This window comes from Lipotes vexillifer, unplaced genomic scaffold, assembly GCF_000442215.2.
Source record: "Lipotes vexillifer unplaced genomic scaffold, Lipotes_vexillifer_v1.1 scaffold584, whole genome shotgun sequence".
NCBI lineage: Eukaryota > Metazoa > Chordata > Mammalia > Artiodactyla > Lipotidae > Lipotes > Lipotes vexillifer.
The window spans coordinates 4,460,795-4,477,124 of record NW_006783036.1 but is presented as its reverse complement, the minus strand read 5'-3'; the positions used below and the strand labels follow the sequence as shown (position 1 = coordinate 4,477,124).

The following is a 16,330-nucleotide window of genomic DNA, read 5'->3' as shown; positions in this document are numbered from 1 at the left end:
GGTAGACTTAAAAATGGATTGTGATTGTGTTTGCTTAATCGTGGAATGATTTTTTTGATAGCTTTTACTTTATTTTTTTTAACATCTTTATTGGAGTATAACTGCTTTACAATCGTGTGTTAGTTTCTGCTTTATAACAAAGTGAATCAGTTATACATATACATATGTTCCCATATCTCTTCCCTCTTGCGTCTCCCTCCCTCCCACCCTCCCTATCCCACCCATCCAGGTGGTCACAAAGCACCAAGCAAGCTGATCTCCCTGTGCCATGCGGCTGCTTCCTACTAGCTATCTGTTGTATATTTGGTAGTGTATATATGTCCATGCCACTCTCTCACTTTGTCACAGCTTACCCTTCCCCCTCCCCATATCCTCAAGTCCATTCTCTAGTAGGTCTGTCTCTTTATTCCCACCTTACCCCTAGGTTCTTCATGACCTTTTTTTTTTCCTTAGATTCCATATATATGTGTTAGCATACGGTATTTGTCCTTCTCTTTCTGACTTACTTCACTCTGTATGACAGACTCTAGATCTATCCACCTCATTACAAATAGCTCAATTTCGTTTCTTTTTATGGCTGAGTAATATTCCATTGTATATATGTGCCACATCTTCTTTATCCATTCATCCGACGACGGGCACTTAGGTTGTTTCCATCTCCGGGCTATTGTAAATAGAGCTGCAATGAACATTTTGGTACATGACTCTTTCTGAATTCTGGTTTCCTCAGGGTATATACCTAGTAGTGGGATTGCTGGGTCATATGGTAGTTCTATTTGTAGTTTTTTAAGGAACCTCCATACTGTTCTCCATAGTGGCTGAACCAATTCACATTCCCACCAGCAGTGCAAGAGTGTTCCCTTTTCTCCACACCCTCTCCAGCATTTATTGTTTCTAGATTTTTTGATGATGGCCATTGTGACCGGTGTGAGATGATATCTCATTGTAGTTTTGATTTGCATTTCTCTAATGATTAATGATGTTGAGCATTCTTTCATGTGTTTGTTGGCAGTCTGTATATCTTCTTTGGAGAAATGTCTAGATCCTTTTTGACCCTACTCCTAGAGAAATGGAAATAAAACCAAAAATAAACAAATGGGACCGAATGAGACTTAAAAGCTTTTGCACAGCAAAGGAAACCATAAACAGGACCAAAAGACAACCCTCAGAATGGGAGAAAATATTTGCAAATGAAGCAACTGACAAAGAATTAATCTCCAAAATTTACAAGCAGCTCATGCAGCTCAATAACAAAAAAACAAACAACCCAATCCAAAAATGGGCAGAAGACCTAAATAGACATTTCTCCAATGATAGCTTTTACTTTAAATAGAATTCTCAAAATGGAGGTAAGGGATGCCTTTAAAACTTTCGTTTTGAAGTTAAATAGTTCAGGTGACATGTAGTTTGCGGGGAGGAGTTATTGGAGCAGGACTCACACATTCCCTGTGCTTTCAACGAGGTGAGGGTTTTGTGTGGTTTTAAATTTTTGAAAGGTTAATTCAACTGGAATAAAAGCACGTTCAGTGCATTCAGCACATCTCTGACAAAGAAATCTATGCCTAAGATTGTGCTCTGCCTTGTGAAGGCTTAGAAAGTACTGAAAACAAAGGTCACTGCTAGTGGGCTCCCCACCGATTGAAAATGGGAGAGTTCAGAGCCGGTGGCTCCATATTGTGACGGATTTCTCTTGAAGCTGTATTTGCATAGCAAGCATGTTGTTTCACCTGGAATCTCTGTACATTTCTCTTTTTTTTAATATTTATTTATTTATTTGGCCGCACCAGGTCTTAGTTGTGGCGTGCGGGGTCTTTAGTTGCGGCATGCATGCGGGATCTAGTTCCCCAACCAGGGATCGAACCTGGGCCCCCTGCATTGGGAGCGCAGAGTCTTAAGCACTGGACCGCCAGGGAAGGCCCTGTCCATACATTTCTGATGGAGGTTGTGAGGGGCTAAACCCCTCAGGTCTCCTGTCACCAGCTCCCTTAGTCACTGTCCCCAGTGACTCTCACCTGGTCAGAGGCTTAAGACACATGATGGACAGAGATTACTCCTCAGTACAAGACTTTTGTACAGTATGTGAGATTTTTAAAATAATAGCCGTTGATTATCACAGGAATTGCTGAGTTTTAGAGCCTGTTGTAGGCTGGCTTTGGTCAGGAGGGCGCTCAATGGGATTTTGCAACATGCGGTAATAGTAGCTACCGTGGTGTGCGGTTAACGTGTGCCAGCACTTCCTCTCCCCAGCATCCCACACACACGCCGTCATCCCCGTTCTGAGATTAGAGACCGAGGTTTAGATGGGAGAGAGTTTTCCCAAGGCTTCTCAGGCAGGTAGTAGTAGCACTGGGTTCAGAACCCCACTCTCCATAACCTCCGTGGAGAGGAGGCAGGGAGACCCCTGCGTCCGGGTCCCGGGTTGGCAGGGTGGGAAGTGGGTGGAGGCGGGAAGGCCTGGCTGGGGTGCCCAGACTCCATTCTGCAGTGAGGAGGAGTTGTGGGTTTTCCCTGGGAGGTGCTGGGGTGGGTGACTGTGCCTGAAGGGGTCAGATGGCAGGTGATCAGGAGCTGGGGTGCGACCAGGAAGGCCACTGAGCACACTCTCGAGTGTCTCTTGTTAGGTTCATCCCCCTGCTCAGTGGAACATCTGCGGCCAGGCCGTGAGGACAGAGTCGGATTTTCAGTCTTGTCTATAGCTGGTTTCCCTTTATGTTCCCTCCTGCTTGGTCTGTATGCAGCACAGCTGCAAGTGTACGGGCCCGTGCATGTCAGAGCGTTCCTGCTCATGTGATGGGAATGCTAGTCTCTGCTCAGTTGCCCAGTCTTTGTTTTGTCGCACATACATCATAGCTGTGCAGACCTAAAAACCTAACCTAAAAAAGTGGCAGAGGGGCTTCCCTGGTGGCGCAGTGGTTGAAAGTCTGCTTGCCGATGCAGGGAACGCAGGTTTGTGCCCCAGTCCGGGAAGATCCCACATGCCGTGGAGCGGCTGGGCCCGTGAGCCATGGCCACTGAGGCTACGTGTCCGGAGCCTGTGCTCCACAACGGGAGAGGCCACAGCAGTGAGAGGCCTGCGTACCACAAAAAAAAAAAAAAAAAAAAAAAGTGGCAGAGGAAACATTGGTTGTGATGCCTCAAACCCATGGGACCTCAGGGCCTGAAACTCATAGATTGTCAATCTCTAAAGGAGCTATTATGAGGATTCGGTGCCAACAGTTAAATCATAACTTCACTTTCTTGGGAAATTGACCATTTCATGTGGAAAGCCATGTTGCTGGCAAGCTGAGCGTGTGCACCTTAAGCTAAGGAAGGACACCGGTTTCAAACATCCTTCTCATGTGGCTTTCCAAGATTGTCCCAGGTTTGGGGACACCTCCTGTCACCCACCGTGCTTCTGCTCCGTTATCCCCACGCCTGTTTCTCTGCGGAAGCCTCGGGCAGCCCGCACGGCCAGTACAGGCAGCAGGTCAGTACTGGGACCTGATGGGACAGCCGGGCCCAGTCAGGAGGCTTCTGTCATAGGATGAGACCAGGAAGAGGAAGTGAGTCCAGAGTGACAAGGGTGAGCGTGATGACGTGTAGCTCGGAGAGCCCCCAAAAGGTCAGCGCTGATGGGGCTGCCAGGTCATCTATGCCTGCCTGGTGTTTCCAGGCTGACTCTGTTCCTGACCCTGGTGGAGGGAGGGGAAAGCCCGGTAGCAGGTAGTCTGGGGCTCTTCCATTTTTATCAGTTTTGTGTTCATATCAGTTTCATGTTCCAAGTAAGTGGCATTTAAAAAAACAAAAGCCTAAAAAATTACTGTCTGGGGCTTCCCTGGTGGCGCAGTGGTTGAGAGTCCGCCTGCCAATGCAGGGGACACAGGTTCATGCCTCGGTCTGGGATGATCCCACATGCCGCGGAGCGGCTGGGCCCGTGAGCCATGGCCATTGAGCCTGCGTGTCCGGAGTCTGTGCTCCGCGACGGGAGAGGCCACAACAGTGAGAGGTCCACGTACCGCAAAAAAAAAAAAATTACTGTCTGGTTATTCCTTCGTGTTACAAAGGGAACATAAGTCACAGAGTAGGAGCATGCTTTGTCTGAGCCTTGAGTCACTGGTGGATGGCCTGGGATAACTCTTTTTTAAAGCATTGTGTGGTCACAGAAGTGACACTTGGAGAGGAGTGGAGTGGTCAGGAGTCCCTATTCCTGACACTTTGGTGTTATTAGTTATCACCCAGCCTTTGAAGCACACTCCTTCCCAATCTGGTCCGAAGGCCATGTCAACTCAGGTTTTCCTACTTCCTGGGGCAGCTGAACCATTTTTTCAGCCCTTAGCGGTCTCTTATCTGGCTGTGAAATCTGTGGATTAGCCAGGGCCAGCTGGATGAAGGAACCTCAAAGGTTTGCCATGTCCCAGCCCTGTCTCAGGGCCACGGCTGCCTGACAGCCTGTGGAATAAGTCCTCTCAGGGAGGTAGCCTGAGGCAGTTGGATCTGTGGCGTTGGAGCCCCGAGCAGGCACAGGGGTTAAAAACTTTGGCATTAAACCTAACCAGGTGCAGGAGGGACTTCCTTGGTGGTCCCCTGGTTAAGACTCCACGCTCCCAATGTAGGGGACCTGGGTTTGATCCCTGGTCAGGGAACTAGATCCTGCATGCATGCCACAACTAAAAATCCCTCGTGCCGCAACTAAGACCCGGCACAGCCAAATAAATAAATAAATAAACCTACCCGGGTGCAAGTCATTGCTCTGCCACTTCATAGCAATATGATCTTGGGCAAGTTACTTAACCACTGTGGCCTCTGTTCTCTTATTAGTAAATCGGGGAATCTCATAAAATTATGTCTCAAATACACTTGGTGCTAGGATTTGGCGATTTTTCACCATTTCTATTAACTCTACTAGGACCTTAAAAGAGTTGCCCTGAAAGGTATAACCAGCTCTCCAAGAGGAGATTCTTGAGTCGCCGGTGGAAACCAGACGTGAAGTCCAAAGGTTCTCTAACCCACCAGGCCTCATCAACACGCTGGACCTTCCTGGCGGCCATGGTAGAGCACATCTGGCAGTTCCCACCGTGCCCAGTCTCTGGGGGTTAAGGCCCCTGCTGCTCCCCCCATGCCTTGCAAAGAGTACCGGGAATGTAGGTTTTGACCTTTAGACCAACCAGCAGATCCGTCAAGTCATTGTGGGGTGTCTGCTGTTTACTACCCCCGCCCTCAAGGGTGGGAAGGATGGGCAGTGGGTGCTCGGTCTGGTGTCTCCTTTCCCTTGAGAAGCTTGCCCTTGCCCCTACCCCTATCCATCTGTGACTCTAACCAGGTAGTTTAATAAATTAAAACATCATATCATTTTATTTGGTATGGGTAAATTGTTCTTCCTAAGACTTGGATAAACTCTGCTTTTTTTTTTTTTTTAAGGACTTAGGACAGTGATTTTATCTGCATATCCATTTATCTTGTATTCCTGTCCTGAGAATCACAGGACAGAAATACCTTGCCCCTCTTCCCCCTGGGAAAAAAATTAAATGAGCTCCTGTGAACAGACAGAACTTCAGTGCCAGGGTGGCCTCGCATAAAAAAGAGCCATCCAGCTGTCAGCGCTGTCAGCGAGAGACCACCTTGTGAAGTAATGAAGACAGTGAAGAACATCTCTATAAGTTTACATGCTTGTAAAGAACTTTCACAAGTCCTGCCTTGTTGGGTCCTTGCCCCCATCCTGTGACAGAGGCCTGGGCAGGATCCGCATTCTTCCCGTTTTACATACAGGGAGTCTCAGGCTGCCAGTGATCACAGAGTTAGCAAGTGGCAGATCTGGGACTTAAACTTGGATTATTTAGTGACTCTGCCTCTCCTGCGTTTTCTGATCTATCACAATGCTGCCAAGAAGCTGCCATCACTAGAGGGTCTCGGCAGAGGCTGTCAGGAATACTGTGGAAGGCATCTGGGCCGGCTTAGTTGACGATTGCTGTGTGATTTGAGGGACAGAGAATTTCCCAGAGTACCCTGCTCACCAGTCAGTCGCCTCAGTTGGCCGTCATCACTTCATTACTTTAAAGAGGAGCACCTTCATCCTGAGCACCTTTGTGTGAATACACACACGCCCTAGCTTTGCTTTTTCTCCCTGATAGAAAGCTGCGGAGGTTCGCTTAGCAAACCTTTACCGAGTAACTCCCCCCTGTCAAGCTCTCTACCGGGCCCTGGGAATACAGACATGAACCTCACACAGACCTCCCTCAAGGGCCTCATAGATGTGGGGTGGGCAGGATGCTGTAATGCAGCACAGTTGACAGCAGAGAGAGCAGCTGACCGTCCTGTGGATGGGTCAGGCCCCTGGGGACGGAGCAGCCCAGGGAACAATGGGGGCCATGTGGAAGGGTGCAGGCCATGTGGGGAGGAAGAAATAATCTGAGCTGGTTGGCCTGGGGACCAGAGGACAGAGGGTCTGGCTTATTTTGGGAACTGGGAGTGTCTAGCTGAATTTTGGGGGTTGTAAAAAGTTTTAATGGAAGAAAGTTGGAGAAATAAGACTGTGTGTTGCGCTGAGACGTTTTTACTCAATCCCGTGACCACCGAGGAACTAAGGGTTAAAATAGGCGGACATCAAAATCAGACTAAGAACAATTGTTCTGGCAGATTGTTAGAGAAGGGACGGAACATGGAAGACCAGTTACTAATGCAAAAGACTACGAGGGAAATGCTGAAGGTGAGAGCTGAGGCAGTGGGTCTGGGAGTGGGGAAGGGTCAGATTCAAAGAAACCTTCATGAGGTAGAATCAGAGTCAGTGGCCGGTGTGAGGGAGAGAAGAAAAGTCAAGAGTATCTCACCGGTTTTTATTTGAGGTCTGCCTCCCTTATTTTATAAAGATTTGCAATCCAGATGCTACAGTTCTCCTTAATGGCAACTTTCAGAGCACAGCCTCAGCTCGCTTGCCAAATCTCGCCAGCTCGGGCTTTACAAGCGGGGAAACATTCCTCTTTTTTTGGCTGGTGTCTCGTTTCCTTTTTCTTAACTTGTGTTCTGAAATTATTACAGCATTTTTTGTACTTCAAGGAATTGGAGCCTGGTACGTATTAGGTACTCAATAAATGAATAATCAGATAAATGAGGTCACGCATCCTGGTTGGACCTACAAGGTGATGTTGTTCGTGGTAAAGTGCTGGGCATAAAATGTGAATTCTGTCATTCCAGAGCAGCTTGTGCGTTTGTGCTAAAATAATGTTTGATAGTGGAAGGGTAAAATACAGAATTCTGAAGAACTTCCGGTAACACGCAGCCCGGTATCAGTCTCCTCTGCGTTCGCTGCCCACGGTGGTCATTGTACCTGACCCTGTGCACAGCAGTGGCCGCGGGAGGGTGAGGTGACCCAGCAGAGCGCGTGGGAACAGATTGCGCTCTCGTGCCTTTACGCTCTTGCCCCCCACCCCATCCCCCGTACGGTTCTTGCGGGGGGCCGTGTGTTGTGTGATTTCCCCAGGATCCCAGGCGTGCCTGGGGTTCCACTTCTTGCCCGGGACTGACCCAGCTCCCAGCGTGGAGCCTCAGCGTTCGCTGCGTTAATCAGACTTGCTGGAATGATCACGTGGTCCTCTAGCTGCCTGCCTGTCAGCTGCTGCTCGTCAGCAGCTGGCTGGCTGGAGGCTGCAGGCCCGTCTGCAGAAAGCCTTCTAGTTCAGAATATGGGGGGTCGGGGGGTGCAGACCCGCCTCTTTCTTCTGCACTTTGCACCATCTGACTGATTAACGGTTGTCCTCCGAACCAGAAAGGCTACCAGGCAGTATAAGGAAATTGTCTCTGACTAGGTCATGTTTGCATTTGAAGAATTCAGGTATGTTCTGGGTTTTCTACATCAGTCTGCCGCTGCCTTTTTGTTCTCGCTAGGTTTTTGCTGTGTAATGACAGCTTGGGCTCTGGCTGGTTCTCACAAAAGAAGGGTTCTTTTCTGTGGCGGGGTTTCTCCCGGTCACGGGGGCGGGAGGTGCGGAGGTGGTACCGGTCCTGGTTGTTTACTGCAGGACAGATGCAGCGTGGGTAATTGGTTTGATCGTGTGTGAATGTGCCGAAGACCCCACCTTGTGCCTCATCTGAGCTGTGCTGTTGCTGGTGTAGAGGTATGAATACAGAATAGGAACTGCTTATCCAGAAGGAGTCTCTTGCTGCCTTTTGTTTTTCTTCCTTTGTCAAACTCATGGAGCCTGACTGCTCTTTTAAAAAACGCTAACTGTAGCGGTGAAGGTGAAAATCCTGCAAGTCTGTCTGCTTAGTCAAGATCTGATCTGGGCTCTGATTTTGCTCGTTGTGAATAGTGATCTCGCGGCTGGGCGGTTTTCTGGGAAGTACCCTCATGATGTTTTGTTAACAGGGTCCTTCTTTGCTTTCGTCAGCTTTTCAGCTGCTGTAATTATTAATGCTCCAGATTAGAGTCTTTTGTGAATCTTATGCCTTCTCTTTCCTCCATCTCTCCTCCCTGGTTATGAATGTAGTGCGGCGGGTGTGGGGTGGGGGGGGCGCGTGATCCAGAAGAGATAGTCTCTAAGAAATGAAAATAAAGGAGCTGGGATGGGAGGGTTACCGGCTCATTCTTGTGCAGGTCTCCACCTCTTCGGAGCATACGGAAGACAGTGTGTCTGTTTCTAACCTCTGACAGCTTCTCATTTCTCAGATGGGATTTTTGTGTATTTTAGAACTGAACGAAAGTACCATATTGATGGGCAAAGAAGTGATTGTGTGGGAACCTCCACAGGCCTCTTTCGTTCCCTCCAAATGTTGCTGCAACAGACATGAAAATGATAATAGAATTACCACCTTTCATTACTTGTAAGAGAAAACTAGAGACCTTTTGATCAAAATCAAGGGAGAGGATGAGAGCATTATCAGCTTTCCACAAGGAAAAGCAGGGCTCGGAGGTTGTTCCCGCCCTTTCTATAAACTTGGGGCTTTGGATCCAGGAAGTTATCCTTTGTTTAAGAGCCTGCCTCTGCATTATTTCTAATGGACTGGGTTTGTGAAAAGAACATTCTTTCCACGTGGCAACGTGCTCGGATGACATGGGGTGACACCGTGACCAGAACTTACAGTTTTAGGATAGCTCCACTAGATAACTGACAAGAATTTATTTAATGCCTGGCATGTAACAGTAGATAGGTCCTTAGGGAATGAATCGTGAGTCTTGGGTTCTAATCCGAGATTCAAAATTGGCTTTCCTGACCCTTGTGAGAGTTACGGAAGAGCTTTGTACATCGTAGAAAGTAGTACAGTGGTGAGGCTCATATTTTATTGCTAGCATTTGTTTGAGGTGGAGTCAGTCTTGGCTTCTGCCTCGAACAAGCTTGGAGCCTTTCGTTGTATTTTGTAGTCAGTGGGGAGGGATGCATATCAACAAACCCACTCCCACCGTAGTGGCACCTAGTCCCGGAGCCAAGAGCTGGGTCTGATGAGGTGGAAGGGGGTTGAGTTAAAGGCCACTGCTCTGCTGAGCTGAGAAAGTGGGGAAGCCTGTTACCCTTCAAGTTTCTGCCTAAGCTGGCCCTGAAGAATTTCGCTGAGTATGATTGCACTTTATGACGGCTGCACGGGGGCCAGACCAGGTGGCTTTCTTCTTTAGTCATGGGGCCTATGCACATGGGGGCCAGGTGATTGTTGTGGGGCAACGCTGTGCTCGAGAGGAGCTTAGCTTAGCTTTTTAATTTAGGTCAGGTTGGTCCTGAAGCTATAGCACGCAGCAGAATCACCCGGAGGGCTCATGAAAACGCACCCCCAGGGTTTCAGATCTAGCAGGTCTCGGATGGGGCTTCAGGATCTGTGTGTCCGATAAGTTCCCAGGTTTTCTGATGCTGCAGTTCTGGGGACCAGACTTTGAGAACCATTGGCTTGGGGAAAGCAGGCATTGTTGTTGTCGTTAAGGTGGGAAGTCTGAGGCAGAGGCAAGGAGGGAGGTACAGGGAGGAGCCAGAAGCTGCAGTTCAGGTATGGGCAGGTGGGCCAAGGCGGGGGTGCAGGCGTGAGGGGGGCACGCTCATGGGGCGGCGGTGGAAGGGAACGCTGGGGCGAGAACCAGGGGACCTGCTTTATAATCCTCCTTCTGCCGTGTGCTCCTTTGTGGGCTTGGCCAGCCTCTTCATCGTTCTGAAGTCTCAGTTTTCTCAACTGAAAATGGGGATAGTTGTTCTTGCCAAGAAAGCCTATGATACTGTTAGAATTAAATGAGATAACATAAACTTACTTCATAAATCATAGCACTCTTTCCACATGAGTATAAAGGAAGGAGAGGACCCTGGGGGTCTCCATCAGGTTATCTGTGGACACAGTCCTCTGTACACACACCCAACTCCAAGAACGCAAGGGCCACGTTCATTTTAAAAGGAAGTCTGATTGACAGACACGTTTACCTGCCGTTATTCCCTATGGGACTCTGAGTTCCAATGTGGTCTGTCAGTCCTGTCTTTTTAACTTTGTCTCCTTAGTGCCTAAAACTGCTTGACACACAGTAAGGCCTTAGTAAGTGGCGGACACAGTTCATTTTCACGAGGACTTAATAAGGAAGAAAAAGCAAGCAAGCTCTCTGGCTAGCTCGGCGCAGGCCTGGGATGGTACCATGGTGCCCGCCGAGTGTGCTGGTTCAGAAGAGCATGTCGAAAAGCCGACATCTGACCTCCTGAGAAAAATGTGAAGTGTCCTCAGCACACCCCCATGGCAGGAGTGTCAGAGAACTGCGAGCACATTTCATGAGGAATCTCCGCGACGCCCTCACTCTAGAATGACGTGTGGGGGCCCAGGGCCCAAGCCTGGAGAGCTGCAGGGTCCCGAGAGCTTGAGAGGCCGGGCCGGCATTTTCCAGCTGGTTAGGGGGTTTCTGCCTTCCACTGACTGCAAGGCTGTGTTGTCCTAACACCAGGCCAGCTGTTCTAGCTGCCCGTGCTGGGAGACACACTGCATTTGTGTTTTTGCTTTAAAAAAAAAAAAACTTCTTAGGCGAGATGTGTGCTGAACTGATAGTTTAAGTCAACATTGACCTGTTAACTGCACACCACAGAGGCTATCCTCTGAGCCCTGCTGGAGACAACTTTATGGCATACTGTCTAGTTTTTCCTCCACCTCTAGACCCAGAATAATGACTGCATCCCCTTACCGACCCTGGAATAAAGAGTTTGAAATGTGATTTTCGGCTTCATAATCCCTCAAGTGAGAATGGAACCCAAATCAGAAACCGCTGTTTCTCAGAATTCCTGCCACTTATTCTGATTTATTTCCAGAAGGAATGTGGTATACCAACTCCAGTATTTAAAAACCCACAGTTGGAGGGCTTCCCCGGTGGCGCAGTGGTTGAGAGTCTGCCTGCCGATGCGCAGCTGGGCCTCTGAGCCATGGCCGCTGAGCCTGCGCGTCCGGAGCCTGTGCTCTGAAACGGGAAAGGCCACACCAGTGAGAGGCCAGCGTATCCGAAAAAAAAAAAAAAAAAAAAAGTGGCATCAGGGAAGACCTGAAGATCACACACGAGGAGAGCCCCACCACCCTGTTCGAGTGTCCAGAGCCCAAGCCAGCTTAGTCCCTCTCGTTTCCCAGGGTCCTGTAATCCCTTGAAGAAACAGATATTTAGGTACAGTGACTTTCACACGGTGGTGAGGAAATAAATCTCAGATCAACAGGAGATGGAAACTGGGCTGGGCAGGGAAAGGAAAGGTACAGAAACTTGATCACTGAGTACCTACTATGTACCAGACACTGCTAGCTGCTTTGCCCCTGGTAACTTTAACCCACATAAAAATGAAAACAGAGGCTCAGAGACATGGGACTGTCCCCAAACCTCCAATCCATAAATAATGTTAAGTGAGTGAAGGAAATGAGAACAGAGGCTCAAAGGGGTGGGGTAATTTCCCTGAAGTCACCCAGCAGTTATGGGGATCTGGTCAACTTCAGTTCAGTCCTTCTTTCTCTGATACTCTGGGCCTAGAATGCCATCCTATGAATTGATCTTGTGTCTTCCAGCCAGCACAGCCGTTCTGAGTCTCTCCTCTGGGCCCAGAGCCTGTTGTAGCTCCAGGCACTTGGCTCACCTCCCTGACTGTGGGAAAAGCCCGGGAATAGAAGAGGAATATTCTGCCCCCAAGGGTAGAACAGACTGACCCCTCCTCCTATCTCCCAGGGCTCCTAGTGATGTAGCTGTGTATCAATAGTACTTTCTGTAGTGCAGTTGTGTAACAATCAGTTTCTTTCACATCCTTCTACCCTGCTAAAGTATGAACTCTTGGAGGCCAGGAGGCATTATCTTAGTCACCTTACCTCACTACCAACTATTAGCCTAGTACCAGCTCTAGGAGGGATTAGTAAATGTCTGACTATTAAATGTCTACACTACTGATATTATGTGCATTAGAATAACTTCAGTTGAATAAGTCACAGTCCCTAACTACGGGGAGCTTACAGTCACACTGTCTGATCCCCCAGGGCTCTTAGTATGCACAGCCACGTGGGTCTTTAGTAGAGGGTGGTAGGGGCACCTGGTTGGAGTACATGGGCGGAGGGTGGAAGGGTGAGGGAGAGAAAAGTAGAGCAGCAGAGAGGGAAGGACAGACAAGTTTCATCGACTTGACAGTTTCGCCGAGTGTTTGTCTAGCCACGAGCAAGAGTTATTTTGCGAAACAGATAATTTAGCTGTAGGATGGCCACGCAGGTATATTTAAAAATACCAGTCTATTCTCCGTTATTAAGTAAGTGTTACAGTTGTTGAGTTTCACTCAAAGCAAAGCAGTGTTGTGGAGCCAGACTCCCCTGCAGTTCATACAATGTAAATTTAAAAGCTGGGACCTTGCAGAAGTCACTTTATCTCTCTCTACCTCTCTTAGAGGGAAAGGGCGATTTTGAGGATAACATATAGGAAAGAAGTGTATAAATTATAAAACTGTGCTATAAATGTTTGCATTTTGTATTTTGGAAGCAGTTCATAGTTGACCGGTTCAGGTGCTGCTTTATAAAACAATTTTTGTTTCCATCTCCCATTTCTCTTTGCTTAGCATTCTGGTCTCTTATATAGAAAACAAAGCAAAACTGAACCAAGAGGAAAGAATTTTAACTGGACTCATTACCTAGAGGAATAAGCCCCAGAATAGGACACCAGCTTGGGTCTGTGTAACTCTTGCTAGTTACTTAGGATGGTTGCAGAAGAGTCTCCCAACTGTGTAGGTGTGTCCTTTTGGAGGTGGGAGGGCCTTTTTGCTATTAGGATAGCCCTTCATCCAACAGACCACTTCCTGAACATCAGTAGAAAATGCAAATATGTGTCATCCTTGGTCCTGCCCTCAGGGAATTACTGTCCCCAGAAGGTGCTGAACCAACACCAAAAGCATGGCGTGGGGGTGGCCAAAGACAAAAGGAGTCCAGGGAAAACCAGGGGAAGTTCCACAGGGGTCCGGATAAGGTGCCTGGGCTGGGAGGAGGATCTGGTTTTTCTGTTGTGGAAGTTAGGGAGACTTGCGGGCCGGGCCGGGCCGTCTCTTGGAGCGAGTCTTAGAGAAGCATAGGATTTGGGTGGGTGAAAATAAAGGGAAGGGCTGTTGGCAGCAGTGCAGGAGCTGAGGCCCGGGGAGCCGGGAGCCAGGGGCAGTGTGCTCTTAGCCATATTTTGGCTGGTGAAACCTGAGGAGAAGGGACTTTTTCTCACTCTTTTCAGGGTAACCCAACCTGGTTGTCTTTTCCTCATGATGATCACTTCTCTCTGCCCTGAAGGTCACTATTTTGCAGAGGTACACAGTTTTCACCTTTAGGGAACATGTAAGTATTCGTGGGAAACGCATGTTTTGCAGTGCTGGCTTGTTACTTCGCACAAGTTACCTAAGTTCTTCGTGGTTTAGTCTGCCTGTCTGTAAGATGGGGGTATTACTTACCTCCCAGAGCTACTGTGTTGATTAAATGAGATTACTTATATAAAGCATCTGGCAGGGTTCCTGGCACTTAGTAGATACTCGATAAATTAATTCCTTTAATTTACCTTAAGCAGCAGAGCATTTAATTCAGACCCTCATCCTGGATTAGAAATTACACAGGAGCCAGGAAGGAGACCTGACACACTCTTAAGGTTGGGGAGCGCCTCTGATCTCCCCATTTCCTTGGCATTCAGACTCAGAACGCCAGCAGTCAGTCTGTGGAAGATAATCTTTTTTGCTGCTGAAATGTTTATGACACAGTGAACTGACTGTGGTGTGACTAATCAGCTGAGAGCCTGGATCTCGGCTTGGTTGGCACACAGATTCACTGGGCTGAGAGATTAATTAAGTTCCCTGAAGTTGACATAACTGGGACGCTGCCGCTTTCTTACTAATCATGATAACATAGCCAGAGCCCACCATCAAGTGTCAACATTGTCCCAGTGCCTCCCTAGTTAGTCCGTGGCCCGTTCCTCATTGTTCTGTATTCCTCCGGGTCATATCTCTTTATCTCCAGAGACTGACATGAGCAATAGATGTCTGTTGAACTGACATGGGCCGCACTGGACAGGTTTGGTGTGTGAGCCCTCCTTTGGGGGGAAGCAGAGTGAATTACGGGGGGGAACTCTGTGGAGAGCACCATTCCACCCAGCGGGCGCTGTTGTGGATGTGCCGTAGTACATCCTGGGGCGGCTCTGCTGGGCCTCAGGAAAAGCCACTGGAGACCTCAACTGGGGGACCCCCCGTAATGGTTCCCTACTGGGAGGGTGCACTGAAACCTGACACAGGTGCCCAGGTCGCACCTCAAACCTACCGAGTCCAGGTATTCAGAGGCGTGTCCATTTTTTTTTCAAGGCTCCGCTGATGACACACCTCCCTAGCTGGAGTGTGTGGGGAGAACCTGAGCTTGGGAACCTGAAAGCCCTAGGTTCTAATGATACTGTGTTACCTTAGATACACCACTTAACTTCACTGGGATGTAGTTGGTCCACCTGGAAAATACAAACAATAATTTATGTGGTTCAGAGAGAACAAGATGACGGCCATGCGGAAGCGTGGGAAAGTCAAGAGCCCTGGATAATGAAAGGTGCTGTCACACGTGCTTTCAAGTTCAGCTGGCGCCTCCTGCGGCAGATTGAACCCAGGTGTGTTGAGTGTGTGGGGCTCGTACAGACACAACACTGGGTCTAGAACTGACGGCCTGATGGTTTGTGGTCTGTTGGGTTTGGTAACTAGTCATGTGGCTCTTGAGTTCATCCTGAACCCGGTTACAAGTGAGTGGGATTGTTTTCACTCCAGTCAGCCACTTCAGGGCCTGCCCGACGCCAGGACGGATCTCGCTGTGCGTCTTTGAGACTAGCTTGGCCTCCGTCTTCCTCAGCACGAGGGCTGGAGGAGAGAAAAGGCAGCCTGCGTTTATTTGTGGAGGCACTGGAGAAAACTGGAAACGGGGAGCCCTTCCATCCCTGAGATCACCCCTGTGACCCTGGAGCACAGGGTCATAGGAAAGAGAACCCAGAGCAGGAAGGTGGGTGTCCTTCCGGGGCTCCCTCCGGGGTATTCAGAAGCTCTGTCCTTCCTGTTTCACTGTGTGCCGTGGATCAGAAGCTGTGTATTGAGTCAAGATAGAGCCTTCTCAGGACAGATGGGTAAAACTATGTGGTTGGATATACGTTTAAGAACAGGACATCAAACAAACTGTATGATTTAAAGAAGTGTTTGTACTCAGTGATGAAATTCCTTTTCCTGGAGAGAGGATGCTTTCATAGTCGAATGAACCTTGGAGCACTTCCAAAGCCAGAGTGAAGACTGTGTATTTTCCTTATTCACCAACTTACTGAAGAGTTGAGGGCATTAGAGATTCCTAAGGTAGAGGAAGGCAGATTATGTTTTGCTACAGTTGATAAAACCGTTTGTTTTCCTGGTCTTGGTTGGGGCATTATGATAATCAGGTTCCTGTCGTGATTCGAAGTGTGAATCAGCTCACCCCGCCCTGACTGAAAACTTAAATACAGCCTGCCTCAAAGAAAGGTGGGCAATGCAGGGAACAAGTCCTAGTACTGGGGGGACGGCCCTTTACCAAGTTGCAGTAGAACTCTGTCCACCACAAGTGCAGCTCCCCTTTGTCTTCTGCGAATGAAGCCGTCTGTGGCCTGACTGCGTGCTCTCTCTTAAAGCTTAACTCCCAGGAATCTTCCCTCTGCTCCAAAAAACGGATTTAGTCACAGATCTGCACGTGCCACTTTGCTTCCCCGTCTCTAAACTGAAACCACAGAACACGTTTCAAGAATTCAGCGAGAGGCAGAGTGACAGGTAAGCAAAGAGTTTATTAGTAAGTATAGGATGCTTGTGAGAGAGACAAGCGGGCAGGCAAGGGAGTGCTGCCCCCAGAACTTAGTGGGCTACAGTTTATAATCGAAGGAGCAGTGGGGCGG

General features: G+C 48.7%; 1 protein-coding gene across 1 annotated transcript in view; it reads left to right on the top strand.

Moving 5' to 3' along the window:
* Nucleotides 1–7,499: 7,499 nt before the first annotated feature.
* EVL (Enah/Vasp-like) overlaps nucleotides 7,500–16,330 on the top strand; it is a 123,225-nt gene continuing 114,394 nt past the window's right edge. Inside the window, exon 1 of the mRNA XM_007455641.1 lies at nucleotides 7,500–7,804. Coding sequence (XP_007455703.1) covers nucleotides 7,782–7,804 — 23 coding nt within the window. The 5' untranslated portion in view covers nucleotides 7,500–7,781. The remainder of the gene's footprint in view (nucleotides 7,805–16,330) is intronic.